Genomic DNA, 19,148 nt, shown 5'->3' on the forward strand with positions numbered 1-19,148 from the left:
GATATTTCCCTCAGGAGTTGGTAGAGACCAAAAACAGAGCTAAAAGAGAGAGAATATTGGACTTACTTTCATCAGGTAGTCACAAACACGACTCCAAATCAATGATCATGTTGTTAGCCATAACAGCTTTTTAATGTGGTAATGTCAATGTTGTGTTTAGAGCTTCTTCTGCTGCCCCCAAGTGGCCAAAAAGTCAATTAATGCTGCTTTAAAAGTTCCCCTACAACTGAGCCTACTGAGTGTTTGTGTGTTGGTGTGTGTGTGATTGGTGTTGAAGTTATTTGCAAAAGATCTGAAAAATACAGTTTTCCCATAATGAAAAGATAAAAACATGCAAAAACGTTTTAATTTGTAATCCAAATTACACATATACAAGGATTCAGGATATTAGCATGTCGTTTTCAGAGACCACAGCCAAAAGAACAACAAGAGAAAAAAATACAATCTGTACATATTTCAGTTTACAGTGATTAGCCAGTTGGAGAGTACCAGAGAACACTAGGCAAATCATCAGCAGACAGAAGAAACATTGCCTTTTTTGAATTTAATCCACCACAGCAGAGTATTGAGAAGTATCTTTGCTACAAAACAAGGACTGATGTCTTCCTTTATTACATGTATCGATCAGCTGCATAAATTACATTGTAATAAAAGCAAAACAAAAAACATAAGGTATCTATCTAAAGTCTAGCATTACTGTACATGTCTTCGCACTTGCTTTGGAACACCAAACTGGCAAAAATATGCAGCTCTTTTGTACAGCTCTGGGTCTGACATCAACATCTGCCTCCTACTAATAAACACTGACAACAACCCTGCCAAAGGCTGTGACTGGTCATACAGCCTTACCACTATATAACACTGGTCCTGATGTCAAAACGTCATGGCAATTTGCCCATTCAATTTTAAGGGTACAGGAAACACAAAATCGTGAGTTTGTAACAATTACAACAATTACGGTACTGGCCTGAATTATAAGACAATATTTTATCTGGATGTAAAATATGAAATAATATCTCGTATTATATTTGAGAACCAAGACAATTACGTATTCACAGCAGAATGGAGAAGGTACCAGCTCCAGCAGAGCAGAGTGTGTGAGTATGTGACTGCTAAACAGAATGAAGAATGAAGTGTACACAAATACATATTTAAACAAGCTACACACGAGGGATTTACATTAATGGAAAGATTTCATCAGAGTCATCTTATATTAGGGCCAGTACGGTAATAACAATGAACTATGAACCAGGATTGATACTATGTTTGTTACCTATGCATATTTCACTGTTACTCTGTAGCCTTTGGCGGACATGTAATGCTAACAACGTTCAATGAACTCCCCCCTCTCCCAAATACAAACAAACAAACAGAGCTTGTTTTGTCATTTGTGAGGTTGTTGAAGTGTTTGGTGTACATTAACCTATTCTATGTCTATGGGTCTATGGGTCTATGGGGCGGCTGTGACTTGGTGGTAGAGCACCTTGTCTACCAATCGGAAGGTCGGTTCGATCCCCGGCCCACATGTGGACAAGTGTCCTTGGGTAAGACAGTGAACCTTAATTTGCAAATTGTGAGTGTGTGTGACTGAGTAAGTTTCTTTGCTCTGATGAGCAGTTAGCACCTGCCATCAGTGTGCAAAGCACTTTGAGTGGCCAGAAGTCTAGAAAGGCGCTCCATTTACCTTCTCCTGCCTACTTGGCTTTTGTTACATTTTCCAACTAACTGCCGGTGGTGACTGACTGATACATGACAAGTACTGACCCTATCAGAGTTCAACAACAAAGAATACTTGGTTTTACTGTTGGGTTGACCATGGTGCAGCTTCCAGTCCTTCTCATCTGGCTCAAACACCATTTACGGCGGTGAGATTGCTGTTAACTTACACTGTGTGCCATGCTAACGAAGTACAGCTAGTGTCTGGACTGGTGAGAAATGGCAGGATAAATAGTAATAGATTTAGTGACACATTATAGCTGTTATTTGATATTTTGTGTAACTTCAGATGCTTTGCACAGTACATCACATGTAGATATACAAAAATATGATTCTATGTTTCCTGTACCTTTAATATTTCTTGTGGAACTTTTCATCTTTACATTATCATACTCCATGAATAGCCACGTAAAGTGTCATGAAAATCTGGCCAGAAGTTATCAAAATAACTGGCTCTAGACCAAACTGGACTAACCTTAACCCATTTTTCTGCTACCATGGCAAAAAGATCTCCTTAACTTAAAACTTAATCAACTTAATTCCTGAAATCCATGTTTGTCACCCCTAACTGTTAGAAAGATGTATTAGCAGAAGTAGAGATAGCAGTTTGGTTAATGGCTTTTCGGCCTCTGTTTCACATTCTGGTCTTCCACCTTTGCCCCATTGTGCTGCAGATGCAGACATTACAGACGAAAGGTGTTGGACTCGTCAGCAGACCGGAATATTAGTCACTTTATATTCTGCTCACAACCTGTTCATCAAACATACACATTCATCTCTAAATACAAACTCCATCCGGAACGTGTCTGCTGAACCTGCTCCGGACACACATTCATTACATATTTCATTACTCAATTCATTTTCTTCCTGATGGGAATTTTAATTGATTTGTCATTGCATAGATCTTACTGTGGCCTTCATTCTTTGCTGCTGTTGTTGGTTTGTTTTCTTTCATCTGCACAAACCCATAAATGGAAATTATATTTTATCATTATGTTTTTTGCTGCTTTGCTTCTGTATTTTGTCATCCTGCAAATAAGCTAAACTACACCCCATCTAAACTTCCAATTTGTGGAAGCGCAGCAACGACATAACCACAATATTTAAACTGCACTACAAATGAATGAATTCATTGTGGCACTAAATGTCCTCGACTATCTAAGAATGTTGAAAGCAAAGGCAGACATTCTTTACTGCAATTCAATCAAAGTTTTGACGTGATGTGATGTTGAATGATCAGAGTTTGCAGAGAAAATCAGTGTGGGAGAGCAGAGAGGAAATGAAAACGTTCTGATCTCAGCCGGCTTTGTTCACACGGGCAGTCAGTCACATTAATACCACAGCAGTGTAGTGAAATGAGCCTGCCGTTTATGCACAAAGACAGGCACTTCAAAAAGCCACAGAGACTATGTGACAAATATATCTGCGGTATCACAGAGAAACGTGTTCCATTGTCTCATAAAAGTAATGACACCAGTTGTGATTAAGCTTCTGGTCACTTCAGGGATCGGTGAAGTCTTGTGCGACAGCAAACCTAAATATGTATATTTGATTCTGCTCACCTCTGTGATTGATTGAGATCTACACACTGTCATATACTGGGAGTGTAGTTATCATTTTCTGACTGAATCAGATGGAAAAGCTATAACACCCAGAGCTGCACAGTAAAGCCATGTCTTTGCTGGTAGGATCATCCAAGCTGTTTCATAGTAGTTTTTGCCCTTTAGAGTGTCCATCCAGTGTGTCTCTGTGGAAATGACTCTCACACACACATACATACAGGTAATGAGGTGGGACCCAAACACACACACACACACACAAGCACTCATTATCATGGCGAAGTGCCCCTCCAGTTGCCGTTGCAAAACACCGGGAGCTTTAAAGCAACGTACAGAATCGAGACTGAACACAATCAAAAGAATGTACAAAAAGGCACGTTTGACCCCAGTGCTCCTGTACTGTGAGATTCAAGTGTAAATGAGCGTCTGTAGCATGGCTGTCGTAGCCATCATAGAGACAACATCCCCACTGAGCGCACTGTTCTGGCTGCTCACATTTGTTAGCACAGGGGCTAACGCTCAGATGATAATGTCCATTAGCCGGTGCCAGGCCTTGCTAGGCCAGGAGTCAGAATGGTCCCTAGTGTCATCAACCGTCATCAAGGGGCAGCAAGTCTCTTTACAAGCTGTCCCGTGGTAATACAGAAGTGCCGATCCATACCCCATGTTTACCCCATATCCTCTTTCCTTAACCCCACCCACCACCTGAGCCTTGGAGCAAGGGTGGGGTGGGGAGGGTGGTTGCTGTTGGTGGGGGTATTTAGGGTGCTAATCATCCCCTCCGCCGTACAGGTCGGCCAGCTTGCGGAAGCGTGGCCCCCAGTCGCCGAGGTAGTCGTAGTCCTGGTCTCCGCAGCTTGAGGAGGAGTGCAGGGAGCTGAGGGAGCCAGCGGTGGAGCCACTGCCCTCGTAGTCAAACACCAGCAGGGAGTCGTAGGGGGGGGCGGTGGGGTCGTTGTCTGCTGCCTTCAGGCCCTGGAAAGAAAAATGAAGGAGACAAGAAGGTGAGCATGGAGAATTGCAACGGTAAATAATAGTGGCATGAGAGGGGATCCTCTAGCTCCACAGTGACAACGGCTACGTCTAGACTGCCCGAGTGCCGAGGAGTGTACATTCATTTAAACAGACACGGAATACTGAATAAGGATTGGTGGTCTTTTATGAACCTTGTTTGACTGCAAATAAAAATACAGGAGACAGGAAGGGAAGCAAAGAGAGGATTGGAAAATAACGCCAAGCATGGATCATTGTTTTTATTTTAACCGGGCTCTTTTTCAGCAAGATCCTGCATCACATTCATACATTATGACAGACTGACTACGAGGTTCCCAGCACCACAGTCTACTGTTGGTTAGTGCTGGTGACTACACATCACCAGTGGATCAGCTGGGGGCTCAGTTTGTTGCTCGATGGCAGGGGAGTAACGTCACTGATAAAACCTTCACACACAAAGCCTGTGTTTGATGTGGGATAAAGAACATGTGCATTCATACCAACCTCATGTCTCAGGTTAAACCTTGGAGTTCCATGCATCACCAGAGAGCATTGTATGAAATATTTTCTACGCAGAGCTGTCAACTTTCACACACTGCCATGTTTGCACATGACAGGGCAACAACTGCAGTCTCCCTGAGACTGAGAAAAGCAGAATTTACGGTTGAGAGAGCTACAAGACTCTGACGATATCTAGTGCAGGATTATAGTAATCCTTAAATATTTCTATAGTAACTGTATAGTAAACCTAAGGGTATTATAGAAACCTGTGTTCATGCTTTCATACCAAAGCAGAGCAGTGTAAGACCCATGTTAAACCCCTGAAACCACGCCTGATGACCCTTATTGACCCATTCAGACCATCTGAAAGGAGCAGAGATCCACTTCGGCTGTTAAGTAGAAAGGTTGTGTGTGTGTGTGTGTGTGTGTGTGTGTGTGTGTGTGTGTGTGTGTGTGTGTGTGTGTGTGTGTGTGTGTGTGTGTGTGGAGGGGTTGAGATGGACAGTAGGGAGTGCTGGGGGAGAAGGAGGGATTATAGAGCAGCGAGGAGATGAGGATTTGGGTCAGGCTGGACAGATGCTGCCTCTATCTCCAGGAGGAGATTCAGCAGATTACCCACCACCCCCTCCTACACACACACATGCTTTAGACACACAAGGTCTTTGAATTGTAGAATAAAAGTACCATCTAAAATCAGCATCTGAAAAATGTTCAGTAACAGGCCAGAAAATTTGTGGTTTTTGCTTCTAACTGCCGCTCAGAATGGTTGAAATGAAAGCAGTAAATCTGATAAGCTGTGGAAATGTTTTGTGGGCCACGTCTGTCGTCTGACTCAAGACACTCCCGTCACTCTGAAACTCAATGGGAGGAGAGAATTAACGCAGAGAGGCAGGGCGAGAAGCATCAGCTTGTCATGTCTGCTGGATTAAGCTGTCTAGATGAGCTCGCCATGTCTGACAGCTCCCGCTCATTATTCATAGCTCCGCTTGGCAGATGTCTTTATGCAGCCCGGCCAAAAGACGCACACACAAACAAAATGGAAGCAGCTAGCGCACAGAGACCGACATGCATTGGCTGCATCGACAGTGATGACTCTTCACGCCAAAGATGCCCTGCTGCGGGCGCCATGCACTCAGGATGTGATGACAGTTACCAGCCCTGTAAAAGGAAGAGCTCAGTCTCTTCACTTGGCCTATCTGATTCACTCTGAGAGTCATGGTAATCCATCTGAGAGAGTGACGCTTTTAGGAAGGTTTAACAGTAGAGCAAACCAGTGACATATATTCAAATACAGTATGTTTACCTTCTCGCTGGGGCTGAGCCCAAGTATGGGGGGCATTACTGGACTTTTAAACATTATAATGGTCAGTCCAGTTAGTGGACATAACTACTTACTACTGTCACCTTTCATGTAAAATTGAGTGCAACACCATGACTTCCTCTGAGGAGAGACTGTCTGCTGTTTCCCTGATCTTGACAATTCACTGCATCAAAACTACAAAGGCAAAGAAAAGAATTCTTGAGAAGAGATCAGGGAGGCAGCGGCAGGTAGCCAGGTGGAGGCTGTGATGGCAGGCTTTTCGCCTCGCCTTATGACACCTTAAGGCGTAGTGTGACCACACGTCTTACAAACTAGTTCATTTAAATCATCCTAAGGCCTGAATGCTGCTTCCTGTCCATTGCTCTACTATATATGCTGTTCATTATCATTTATTCTTTACTCAACAGTATTTAGTAAAATGCTGAAATTTAAAGATATTAAATATTGGCAACAAATACCAGGTTTTGGCCGCTCATAATATCGGCGTATCAGCAACCAAAGAAATGACACAAACCCCTCTTTGAACACAGTGAATACAGTCTTGGTGAGACCATCCTCCCAAGAAAAATGATAGCATCGTTTGTTTGTTCAAATGCCCAAATACGATGTGTATTGTGTGTAACTGTCAAGCAACCTCTAGTGACCGTGTGACTTAAGACTCTTGTCTGTCAGGAGCAAAGGCAGAAGACGTTGTTCTAATGCCACAGCTGGGGTGAGTCTACAAAGCACATGACTTTGACACAGGGCGCCGCTGTTCCTTTCCCATCAACCTTTTTTGGTTTCTAGTTGCGATCAAAAAAGTTAAAGAAACCAGAGACTGTGCTGGCTTATAATACTCAGAAAACTGATGATGTTTGCTAAAGCTGCAGGAATCAATATTAGCAATGGATCAAATGACTATGTGAAATGTAAAAGGTGTTACTGGTAGTAACAAACCCATATTATCACCTCAGCCTTACGGGGCACTGTAGCGTCTTTCAGCAAATTGTTTTGGTTCAGTATCTCATCAACCTCATTTCCAGCAGCAGCAGGCAGCTGTTTTCTAATAAAAAAGCTCTGATAAACCCACTGTACACTACCTGTATCTGTCCAGCACCAAACAGCAGAAAGACAAGGTTAGCGACTAGCTTGTGAACATGCTAATGTGGCTGATATGTCTGCTGGATGTGTAAATAGGCAACTGTTTGCTAACATTTTCACAAATCAACTGTATAAAGTCATAATATGTCACTGTTGTGTTTACAGCTTGTTCTGCTGCCCCACAGTGGCCAAAAAACCCATTAATGCAGCTTTGAGTTTTCACATCAATTGACTGATCTGTTGGCACAGGCTTGGTATCATTTCCTGTACAAAATGGCGTACTGTACTAATTTCCTGTATGCTATGCCATGTGAACCAACAAGAATAGGAAAGAGTATATACTGTATAGTATAAGAACATGGAACAAAGTGACAGAGTTCCCCAAACCCCAAACTGTCCCTTTAAGGAGCAGAGGACGGCCTGCAGCCAGTCTGTGAGATTAACTAAACTCAATAGATTTACCTCCAATTAAGAAGCCAGGCTGTGGCCACTTCTGAGGCCAGCTAATCCTGACCGTTAGAAAAGCTAATTAAGAATTACACAGACGCTGTACTCGGTGTGTCTCTGCCTCTCACTCGCTCTTGCTACAATCTGTTTTTTAAACAAACTAGTGTTGGCCATTAGTGTGCATCGCCCTGCCAACAACACATCATATCATATCACTGCTGCATCACTGATGCTTGTGTATTCTTTAATACCAGGGGGACAGACTGTACAACGGAGCCTAGAACTAAATACATTTTAAATCTGCATCATTTTGTGTTGAATAGGCACTGCATTCCGTTTTAATTAGCGGTAATCAGTCTCTGAATGTTACAGTGGGTTAGTTCCCATACTGGCAGCTTCGAATAGCAACAAGGAGCAACTGTTTGAAAAAAACGTTTGAACTTCAAAATCCCTAAATCCTGTAATGTGATGAGGTAAACTGCACACATCCCAGCCAGTCTTTGATGCTTTATACCAAAGGATAGAAAAGGGATGAGAAGCAAAATATCCAACGTTTTCTGGACACAGCGTTTGCTTACTGCTGTCGACAGTTTGTATTTCACTCAAGTTGTGATTCATCACTTCCTGTATGCTGAGAAGTGCATGTGTCTGACACCAGAAGTGAATCTGGAGCGAACAGACTGAGTGTCAGTAAGGATGGGACACCTTCCTCTGCTGTGGTCACACTTGCTGGTTTAGACTGACAGGAACATAAGCTGCGGTCACATGGACAATATTTCTTCAACCTGATTGAAATCATTCTGATAAGAGATTCCAACTTAACTGTTTACATGGACGCTAAATAAAGTGATCCTGCCCCAAAGTATTTAATCAGAATATAACCTTTTTGACAAAGTGGTGCCGCCCGCTGTGAAGTGTCTAATGTGCCGGAAATATAACAGAAGAAGAAGTTCTGCTGTTGTGTTTCTGTTTCAATCCTTGCTGCATTCACATGGATTCAGGCAGACGGCAAACCGGACATCATTTTAGTGGACGAGACGGTAAAGTTAAATGATCAGCACAGAGCTAGGTGGAATAGCCACATATACTGCGTATCACAGCCAATGTGTACCGGGCTCCTGGTCCTTATTCTGAAATTTTGAACTGCTATTACTGGACTACACACCATTAGGCAAAAACTCTTAGTCTAGATGTTTATCTGATATTGCTGTGGCTAAATTCAAGGAAGCGATCCTATTTGCGTTTAATTTAATATTATGTCTCAATATAACAGAGGACTCCTATGCAAATCGCAGCCCCTCCCAAATTGACCATCTAGTTGATAGCGCTGTAGGCTCACTGCGAACGACACTCGAGTCTATCGCCCCTCTAAAAAAGAAGATAATAAAACAAAGAAGGTTAGCTCCGTGGTATAACCCCCAAAACCACAAATTAAAGCAAACATCATGAAAACTTGAAAGGAAATGGCATTCCAACAACCTGGAAGAATCTCGTTTATCTATCAATCCATCTCAGTTTGTACATGTTAACAGTGAGTCCTCCATGCACGCCAAAGTTGATCTTTGATCAGGATTTATCCTGTAACTCCCACATGAAACAAACTTCAAGGACTGACTTCTTTCACCTACGTAACACTGCAAAAATCAGGCACATCCTGTCTCAAAATGATGCCGAACAACTAGTGCATGCATTTGTTACTACTAGGTTGGACTATTGCAATTCCTTATTATCCGGCTGCCCGAATAAGTCCCTTAAGACTCTCCAGTTGATCAAGAATGCTGCGGCACGTGTACTGACAAGAACTAGGAAAAGAGATCATATTTCTCCAATATTAGCTTCTCTGCACTGGCTCCCTGTAAAATCCAGAATAGAATTTAAAATCCTTCTCCTCACCTAAAAAGCTCTTAATGGTCAGGCACCATCGTATCTTAAAGATCTCATAATACCTTATTACACGACTAGAACACTGCGCTCCCAGAATGCAGGGTTACTTGTGGTTCCTAGAGTCTCCAAAAGTAGAATGGGAGTCAGAGCCTTCAGTTATCAAGCTCCTCTCCTGTGGAATCGGGTCCCAGTTTGGGTTCAGGAGGCAGACACCATCTCCATATTTAAGAGTAGGCTAAAGACTTTTTGAGCTTTGATAAAGCTTATAGTTAGGGCTGGCTTGGGTGAGTCCTGAACCATCCCTTAGTTATGCTGCTATAGGCCTAGACTGCCAGGAGACTTCCCATGATGCACCTCTTTCCTCTCTCCTTCTCTCCCTCTCCATCTGGATGCATTTTTATCCCATTACTGCATGTTACTAACTTGACATCTTCTCTCTCCCGTAGTTCTGTGCTTTCTCGTTTCTCTCCTCTCTCCTTCTGTCGCTTTCAGCAGGTATTTCTGCCTCCGGAGCTGCAGAGACTGGATCTGTGGTTGTGGGCCGCCTGCAGCCCCTGTGTTCCTGCTCGACAACTGCTGCTACAGTTGTTGTTATTGGCTCTGTTACTAATACTGACATTATTTTTCCTATAGCTGTCATTCCTATTATTATCTATTAATATTAACACAACAATTACATTTCTACTATTTTAAAAATTCTAGGTGGTATTTGCAATTTGCCTCCCATATATGGTGCTATATAAATACAATGAAATTGAATTGAATTAATGTTACCCCTACGTGGGGCAAACATGCAGACGGACTATATTAATTCCAACCAGAGAGAAGATCGGATTAAGCGTCTACATGGTTACTACTACAGGCTAATACTTTCCTGTTAAACAGATTATCAAAGGTTTACACCACCCCTCTCAACCCGATTGAAAAGTCCTTCCGATCGGGCCAGTCTCTTCTAAATGAGGTGGTTACATGAGGCATTTTATTCTGATTGGGCTATTATTTTCCGATTATTAGTGGAACACTAGGGTCCATGTAAACGCAGCTACTGTCACTTTACACAAAGATGTTACCATAGAGGATTAAATTGGTAAAAGACACCAAGAGATTTGTGGATCCCAGATGTATTTGTCCAACACAAACAGACCCTGTGTTGTACCTCGTGGATGAAGTCTCCTATGTCTCCTGGGTGGGGGGCAGCAGAGCGGAGGGGGTACTGGTGGTCATGATGGAGGGGCCTCTCATCCAGGCGTCTGATCCCCACCTTGACACACTCTGGCTCCAGGGCATCAGGCTGCTGCAGCTGACTCAGATCGTAGTCCTAAACACACACACACACACACACGCACGCACACACAAGTTCACAAGTTGGTATTACAGTAAGTCAAGTCAATTTTATTTAAATAGCCCAATATCACAAAGAGGCTTTACAATCTGTACAGCATGCCCTCAATTAATTGCAAGGGCATTCCATTGACTACAAATCCACAACATCACCACCAGGTTTCCAGAGCTCAGAGAATAGTCAGTAGGAGGTGTTGTCAGTCTGGTTTCCAGCGCAGCTGGACTGAAAAGCTTCAATAGTCATGATTGTAGAAAATTAAAAAAATCCTGGTTAATATTCCTGTTAGGCGGAGCGTACTAACAAGTGTCTACAGCTCCGTGAGGCTCTACTTAGGCACTTCGGTGCAATGTGCTAAATGCCAATATTAGCATGCTGAAGTTTAGAACATATTTACCATGTTCACCATCTTAGTTTTCCATGTTAGCTTTAGCTAATTAGCAGTAAACACAAAGTCCAGCTGAGGCTGATGGGAACGTCATTAATTCTGCAGGTATTTGGTCATAAACCAAAGTGTTGAGGATCACCAAAGTCAATTGGATTCATTATCTAGGTACCATGAAAGGGTGAGCCAAAATTACATGGGATCTATCTAATAATTGTCAAGATATTTCAGTCTGGACCAAAGTGGTGGACCGACTGACCGACCAAACAAACAACAGACAGACATTGCCATCCCTAGCGCCGGGCTACTAGCATAGCTAAAAAACACATTTTGACTAATCCCTAACGAACCTACCTATAAATATATAATAAAGTATTCTTCCTGATGCCAGGTGCACTGCAAGAGTGCTGGCGCTCATAACGAACTTAACTGATTCATTAAGTAGCAATCTTCATCAGGACCAACTTTGAAGAACATACATGCATACACTTATAATACATTGACCTATCACTACCTTTATGTTTCTGCTGTATTTAACAGTTGATGTCCTGAGAATTTCAGTGACTCCAACAAGCACCGTGTGCTCCTCTGATGCAACGTCTACCATTTCTCCTACATCATCCGTCCTAAGGGAGGAGTGAACCAGACTCTAATGCTATTGAATTAGCATCCACTTAGAGAAACACAGTCCCTCTTTCACCTTCTCTTACATAACATCAGCACAGTCAGCAGGCAGAGGGGAAGTGTGTGTCACGGCCTCTGATCTGTTCATGTTGAATGGTATTGTCTGAGTCACTGCAGCAACCATCCAGAAACCATTTCGTGCTCTCTGGTCTCCAGGGAAATCGACTAAAGCAGCCATTTCAGGACAATAACAGCATGCTGGGGACTGACCTTGGGCTTTGTTCACAATAATGGTCGACCAACAGAATACTTTTCACTGAAGAGTGGCTGAGAGCCCTGCAATAACCTGGCGGGGAGAAAGGAAATGCTGTGTGCTTCTTCTTGTATTTCAATACTAAGGACCAGATAGACTGATGGCCTCTCAGTAAGAACATTTTCATTTTTCTTTAAGGACTCTTAAAGAACTAAACCAGTACCTATGCATGTGTTGGCCTATTTCCAGCAAATGATGTATGCTTTACATTATTCTTAACCATGTTTGGGAAGTTTTGAATAGAATTTCCTTCTAGGAGGTCATTAGTTGCCATTCATTTTATTCAAGGTTTTTATGGTCACACAATTGTACATGCAGATTTTTTGAAAACTCTGTCCTGCATTGCCATACAACTGTAAGGTAACATTTATAACAATGAAAGCAGATACAGTGTTCGCTGTGATGGATGACCTCAAGTTTCTGCAAGTTGAGTTTCATATATTTTGGCAATGGATGGAAAATAAGGACTGTCTGGAAGGTAGGAAATGCATTTCAAAATTCAAAACACTATGGTGGGTAATGTAAAGTGTACATAGTTGTACTAAAACATGCAAAACACTGCTAGAGCTGTATATAAAAGGTTAGCACTTACAAAACCCAGTTCAGGATAGGTACGAAGCAAGATGTGGGTTTCTAACTTCCGTTTGTTCACACATACAGGTTTAAAAATGGCAGGCTGTCAGGCATGTTTAACACTGAGCATGTCATTTACATACTCAGCTCCAAATGAGCAGCTAGTTCCTCTATACTAGCGTACTATATACTGTGCAACAATGACACAAAAGCAGAAAGACTGATTGGCATTGTAGTCCTGTATCTGCACTCGTGTTGGCCTCTCTGTCTCCGCACTGGCAGAGGACACTTGCATTAAGTTTAAACTTTCTGTCAACTCCTTCACGTCATGCCACTGGGCATCTTTTGAATCTCTGAGTCTCTGCAGCTGGCGACAGCATGTGTATTAAGTTTCAATTCACAACGACTGCCATCCTGTCTCTTCTACTGTATTTGAGTCTTTATATGTGAATGGGGGGTTAGTCTGGGGTACAGGAAGATGGGAAAATGTGACAACCTACATTTGGAAAGCTAAACACAACAAAATGATGATTTTTGAGAGGTTAGAAGCCTAGTAGCTCCCAGGCCAACGACTGCATAGTTTATATATAGGTGAGTGTGAGCGGAGTCTTTTGGGAGCATGCGCTCTGTGGCCACAGAAAGCTACCCAACTTAAAGCCCCTACACACTGTATGATTTTCAGCTGTCCCAGGCAAAAGCTGAAAAACACAGGTGAATTTTTTAGAGCTTCTGTGACCAAAATCAGCTTTTGTCAAAATTTAGGACCAAACTCTCACAATGTGACAGCTGCTATAACCCACGTCTACAAACCAACACACTGGGATACTACATGATGATACACTGGCTAACATTGATATTCTAAGTCCCCATAGGTATATACACATAGATAACACCTTGACGTGCTATGCTAAGTGCCACTTTTGAATAAAGTTTAGAAAAAAAAAACTGTGTTTGCTGCACATGGATGATGTGAGCTGATGACATGTCTCTGCTCTGACACCGTGACCAAAATATTATCAGACTCATCTCACACAGTGTGACATGACATGATCCTCAACAACACAAGCACAGCCTCGGCCTGCTCCCGTGCTCTGAAATGCAGCATTCACTGGTGAACGTTCTCCAGGAGTATTTTACTTTGTTTTACTCTCCACCAAGCAGAAACCTTTGCTGATATTACCAGCCATATTCTGCTCCAGGACAGCCAGAATGTACACTCCACTGCATTGTGTAACCCTTAATAAGCCTTTACGTTATAGGTAAGGATTAGAAGTGAGGGAACAACTGCTACGAATGAAGGTCTAATAATGCATCTGTACTGTATGTGTGTGTGTATTTGTCATGCTTAGTGTCTGAGACTGCTTTTTAATCCAAAGCTTAAATCCAGACAAATAAAGACCCGGGCTGCCCCAGCACTATCGGAGGCCTGTGCAATGTGATCCTGTAGCAGTAATAAAGGTAGAAGCAAACCTTGATTTCTTTCAGTAACTTTCTGTTACATGAATGTTGGTTCCTTCCATGTACTGACTCATAGAGAGGAAACTATTAACTCAACCAAAGTCAAACAACACAACCATTAAGTGTTCATTTTATGTGTAATGCTTTATTGAAAGTGGTGTGGAATAGCTTGTCTTTATTAATGTTTGACTTAATTGATCACAAAAAAAGTATAGGATTTAAGGGAGCAAGTTCATCAAAACCAAATTTTAAAATTAGTGAAAGATTTTTGTTAAAAATGTTCCAATGTATGTTTTAGGTCAACATTTTGTTTTTGTTTTAGGAGAAACTAAAAAAAACTTTCTGGGCTTTTGGGGCCCTTTTTAGTTCCAATTGCTTTATAAGGTCCAGAATGAGTAAGACTCTTAGCCCCTAACGTAATCCCTGTTTCAATGCTCAGTCAACCAACAACAGAAGCTAAAGTCTGGCACCATCATGGAGGTACAGCGAAGACCTGGCTGTCCTCAAATAAGGTCTAAATATAAAAACAGCGTAACAGAGTAGAAACAGGGAGGTCCATGACAGAGAGCACTGGTGTGGGTGTAGATTAAGTCAGAAACAACATCTGATACGCTGTTGAAGTTACCTGCATGAACATAACAACAATAGCACAGATGTTACACCCAATATGCTCATGTTAAGGTAAACAAATAAATTAGAAGGTTCTCACTTTATTTATTAAGTTTTGCTTGTTGTAAACTGTGACTCCAAAGCCTTCTAAAACCACACTGTATGGCCAAGCTCCATCACAGCTGTTCTCCATCTTTCCTCACTAGTACTGCCAACACTGTGTGTGACAGACTGTCACGTTGGGGGGATAATACTCTCCCATGAATTCTGATATTCCGATAAAAGGTTAGATATGTATATGATGCTAAGCAGGTATAATGTTTACCATGTTCACTATCTATATTTAGAATGCTAACATTCACTAATTAGCACTGCACACAGTGTACAGCTGAGGCTGAGGTTAATGTCATCAGCCAAACTGTTGGTCAAATTTAAGTCAGTAATATTTTCTCCAGGTGCCATGAATGTTTATACGCAATTTTGTGCCAATCTGGTAAATGTTTAGATATTTCACTGGATAAGTAAAAACTATGACCTGCTCGGGGCGCTAAAAGAACAGTCAGGGGATCAACCAATCACCATGAATGTCTGTATAAGATTTTATAGCAATCCATCCAATGGTTGCTGAGATATTTCAGTCTGGACCACTGTGGTATACAGACTGACCAACACACCGAATTAAGCCCCAAAGGCACATTCTGACAGTAGATGCTTCATTATCCTTCCACATCATTAAGCTGCAGGCTACATTAGCTGATAACGTTTTACAATAGGATTTTTACAATAAAGAAAAATCTACAAACATGTATGCATGATGTATAATGACAGTATCAGACTTAAGAAATGAAGGGAGATGATTGATGTATTTAATTCAATATACAAAACAATTACTAACACTAACAGGCACTAAACGTAGTCTAACTGTCAACCAAACTGCAGCAGTGAGTCTCGCCAAACTCCACAGGCAGCAGGAATAGTATCCACAGGCTAACAGGCTAACTAGCACTGAGTCTACTGTCTGGCCCTGACAAATGAACGAATCTGGGGAGCCTCAAAGCTCCCAAGCAGTCTCTCGCTATTCTTCGGCATACAGGCTGCAGTTCAGCACATACAGGAAGTGTCGAGGGCAGCGAGTCTGTACGAATGCTGGTATCAGCACCGGCTGAGTCGAGCATTCAGGTTTGTAGTACTGAACGAGCTAAGCAGCGAGCACATACAGCTACGGTAAGCCCTGAGGGGAAAACATGTATCAGTCAGTCACCACCGGCAGTTAGTTGGAAAATGTAATAAAAGCCAACTAGGCAGGAGAAGGTAAATGGACTGTACTTGACTACGGTGCCTTTCTAGACTTCTGACTACTCAAAGCGCTTCACACACTACACATCACATTCACACACTGATGGCATGCTAACTGCTCATCAGAACAAAGAAACTAATCAGTCACACACACTCACACACCGAAGGCACAGCCCTCTGGAGCAATTTAAGGTTCATCTTGCCCAGGGACACTTTGACACATGGGCTGGAGGAAGCCTGGATCGAACCGCCGACCTTCAGATTAGTGGACGACCCGCCACAGTCGCCCTTTGGTATGAGTCTTTGTCAGTGGTGAACTCAGAGTGCAAGGCTTTGGGTATGTCCTGGCAGCAGTATGTACCAGTGCAGACCTGGCACATACCAAACTCGAAGAATCAGTACAAAAGATTTGTTTGTTCAATTTCAGTCCGGAAACAGCGAGCAAACAGTAAAATAGTGTGGTGCATTATGGCAGACGAATCCCCCACCTGTATAGTACTGTAAGTGTGTGTATGTTTGTACATATACAGTGTAACTCCCTTCCTTTTACTGCCACTCTAATGAGCTGCTGCTGTAAAAAGTAAAACATCTTCTCAGTCCTGTCGGCTGGGTAAATGCGGAGCAGCTTATGTGCTTGGCACCAGCAGAGGAGTTGTGTGGAGGGACACAGGAAATTGATCTCCAACAGAAAGCAATTAATCCTGTTTCGAGGTCCTCTTTTGTGGTACACTTAATCTTAGCTGGAGGACAAATGATTGAAAACTGTAGAGAAGCAGAGTGTGTGTCTATGTGGCAACATTATGTGTCTTTTATGGTTTGTTTCTGAGAAAATGTGTGTGTGTGTGTGTTTGAGTGTGACTGTGTGGGCGTGTGGGAGTGTGTGTGTGAAAGAAGGAGGCGTGAATAGTTTAAAGGATGTATGTATATTTAGTACCGATAAATGTAAGTGCAGCTTGAAGGGGATTTCTGTGACAGCCATCAGTGGCACCAAGGTAAACCTCGAGTCAAAACCACCAATAACCTACAGTCAGCTCAACCAATCAGAAATAACATACCAGCACAATAACAATAAAGAGAGAAACCATAGCTTGAGTGATTGGAGCGGATAGCTTCTTGGTAATTTTTTAAATCGTTTTTTAAACTTGTTATAGAGTGTGTACCTGGTCCTCCTCTCCTCCTCCCTCCTCGTCATACTTAAGGATGTTGTCTCGGACGTCGTCCTCTGGGTCAATGAGGAGCTGCTTGGCCTGGCGCTCCTTATCCCTCCTCTTCATCCACATCACAAACAGCAGCACCAGCACTGCAGGACAAAGGTGACAAAAGAAGATAAGGGCACTAGTTAATATAAGGGACAATTCAAGTTCATGATCAAGTTGGGGAGGGGTCTGGTAAAGAACACAACTAACAAACTGCTGTTTTCCCCCCACCCGTTTTGTGCCCTACTGTGCTAGGTGCTCCCTCGCCTGTGACTTATTGCCTTCATTTTGTAGTTGGTCTTTATTAAGAAATAGGAAAGATCTGATTAGTTAATTTACCACACTGACACTAAAGCTGGGCTCACACTACAGGAGTTTTAAAGTCCTAGTGTTAACCGATTTTGAAATCGGGTTAGATCACACACATAAGGAGCAACTTCACAGATGTTCTTCTCTCTAATCTCAAACATGCTCACACTACAAGATTTGAAAATAACAGCGAATCACACAACTACAGGATATTATTAAGATTATTGGGCCAGAGGGAGCGATGCCCCACCTCACGTGATCTCATGGGGAAGCAGATGTGAACAAAAAATGGAGACAAGGTGGTGCAACAACTTGCTTTTGTAATGTTAACGATTTACAGTGAGAAGAAACAAAAGCAGGAGCACGAGTCTAGGTGGGGAAATGTCATAGTTTGGGGTTTTGTCCTGTTTCCTGTTTTATTTTGTAGTGTTCTCCTCTCCTCGTGTGTCTTGTGGTTTTACTTCCTGTCTTTGTTTGCTTTCCCTCCAGTTTGGTTTGTTGGCCCTGCTTTGAGTGGTTGCACCTGTGTCTCAATGTCTTCCCTTACCTAAGTGTATTTAGTCCGGGTTTTTTCCTTTGTTCAGTGTCAGTTCGTCTTCATCAGCTGTGTGTCAAGTGTTCCAGCTCTTCGCCAGTGGTTCCTTGGATATTTACTGTGTACCTTGGATTTTCTGCCTGCTCCCTTATGGATCTGTTACCTGTTGGCTGCTTGTCTACCTACCTGCTTAGCTGCCTGCCTGCCTGTTACCTGTTTGTCACCTACCTGCCTGTCTACTGGTCTACCTTCCTGTATCTGCCAGTACGCTCCTACATAAACCACTCAAGTCATCATTCTGCTTCCTCTGTCTGCGTTTGGGTCCAACCCTGCTTGGCAACACGACAGGAAATGGTTGGGGAGACGCGGTCAACATGGGGTGTCAAGTCTTCAGAACTGGAGGTGAGACTTTATTTGACCGTTTTAATATATGTCAACAGTAGCTAGTATGCTAGCTAACATTAGGTCCTTGGCAAATATCTTGGAATTCAGTCTTTTATCATTATGCAATACTTATGTGCAGGTTTATTGTAAAAGTGACAGTGATCTGATAATTAGAAACAATATAAAAGTGGGCATTTATAAAGATAAAATATCAAGATAGAGGAAAGGTCAGGAGTTCACCAAGAAAAGCCAGAATCATCGTCTGGGACCATGATTACCAACAGCAAATGTGATGGCAATGTGATCAGTACTCGTTAAGTTATCTGGCTCTACATGAAAATGTTGGATGAGCGGAGAACAACACGCTAAGGGGACACCGCTAGCATTGCAAAACATGGAGAAGAATTTGATGTGGTCAGTACAGACTATATCAACATGTATCACAAAATGACTGAGACATCTACATTTAACTGCACCTAATTGAATAAATATAGTTATTCTCTGAGCTGTATTCTTACTACTTATTTCATAAATGACATATTTGGATGATAGCAGCTGGCTATGATTGTCTTGTAGTAACCACATCTGGTATGCATTAGTTGATATTGAGCTGATAGTAATAGCTG

At 42.3% G+C, this 19,148-nt stretch overlaps 1 protein-coding gene across 2 annotated transcripts in view; it reads right to left on the bottom strand.

Moving 5' to 3' along the window:
* Positions 1–316: 316 nt before the first annotated feature.
* The window catches only part of LOC122877516 (cadherin-2-like), a 122,283-nt gene continuing 103,451 nt past the window's right edge, over positions 317–19,148 (bottom strand). The window contains exons 14-16 of one of the 2 annotated variants that reach the window (XM_044199156.1): positions 17,259–17,398; positions 10,658–10,819; positions 317–4,250 (exon numbers count right to left, since the gene is read on the bottom strand). In XM_044199156.1, coding sequence (XP_044055091.1) covers positions 4,044–4,250; positions 10,658–10,819; positions 17,259–17,398 — 509 coding nt within the window. In that variant the 3' untranslated portion in view covers positions 317–4,043. Of the gene's footprint in view, positions 4,251–10,657; positions 10,820–17,258; positions 17,399–19,148 lie in introns of those variants that run through there. The other variant, XM_044199157.1, reaches the window with a different exon arrangement.

Source organism: Siniperca chuatsi, linkage group LG6 (assembly GCF_020085105.1).
Source record: "Siniperca chuatsi isolate FFG_IHB_CAS linkage group LG6, ASM2008510v1, whole genome shotgun sequence".
In the NCBI taxonomy this organism is placed as follows: domain Eukaryota; kingdom Metazoa; phylum Chordata; class Actinopteri; order Centrarchiformes; family Sinipercidae; genus Siniperca; species Siniperca chuatsi.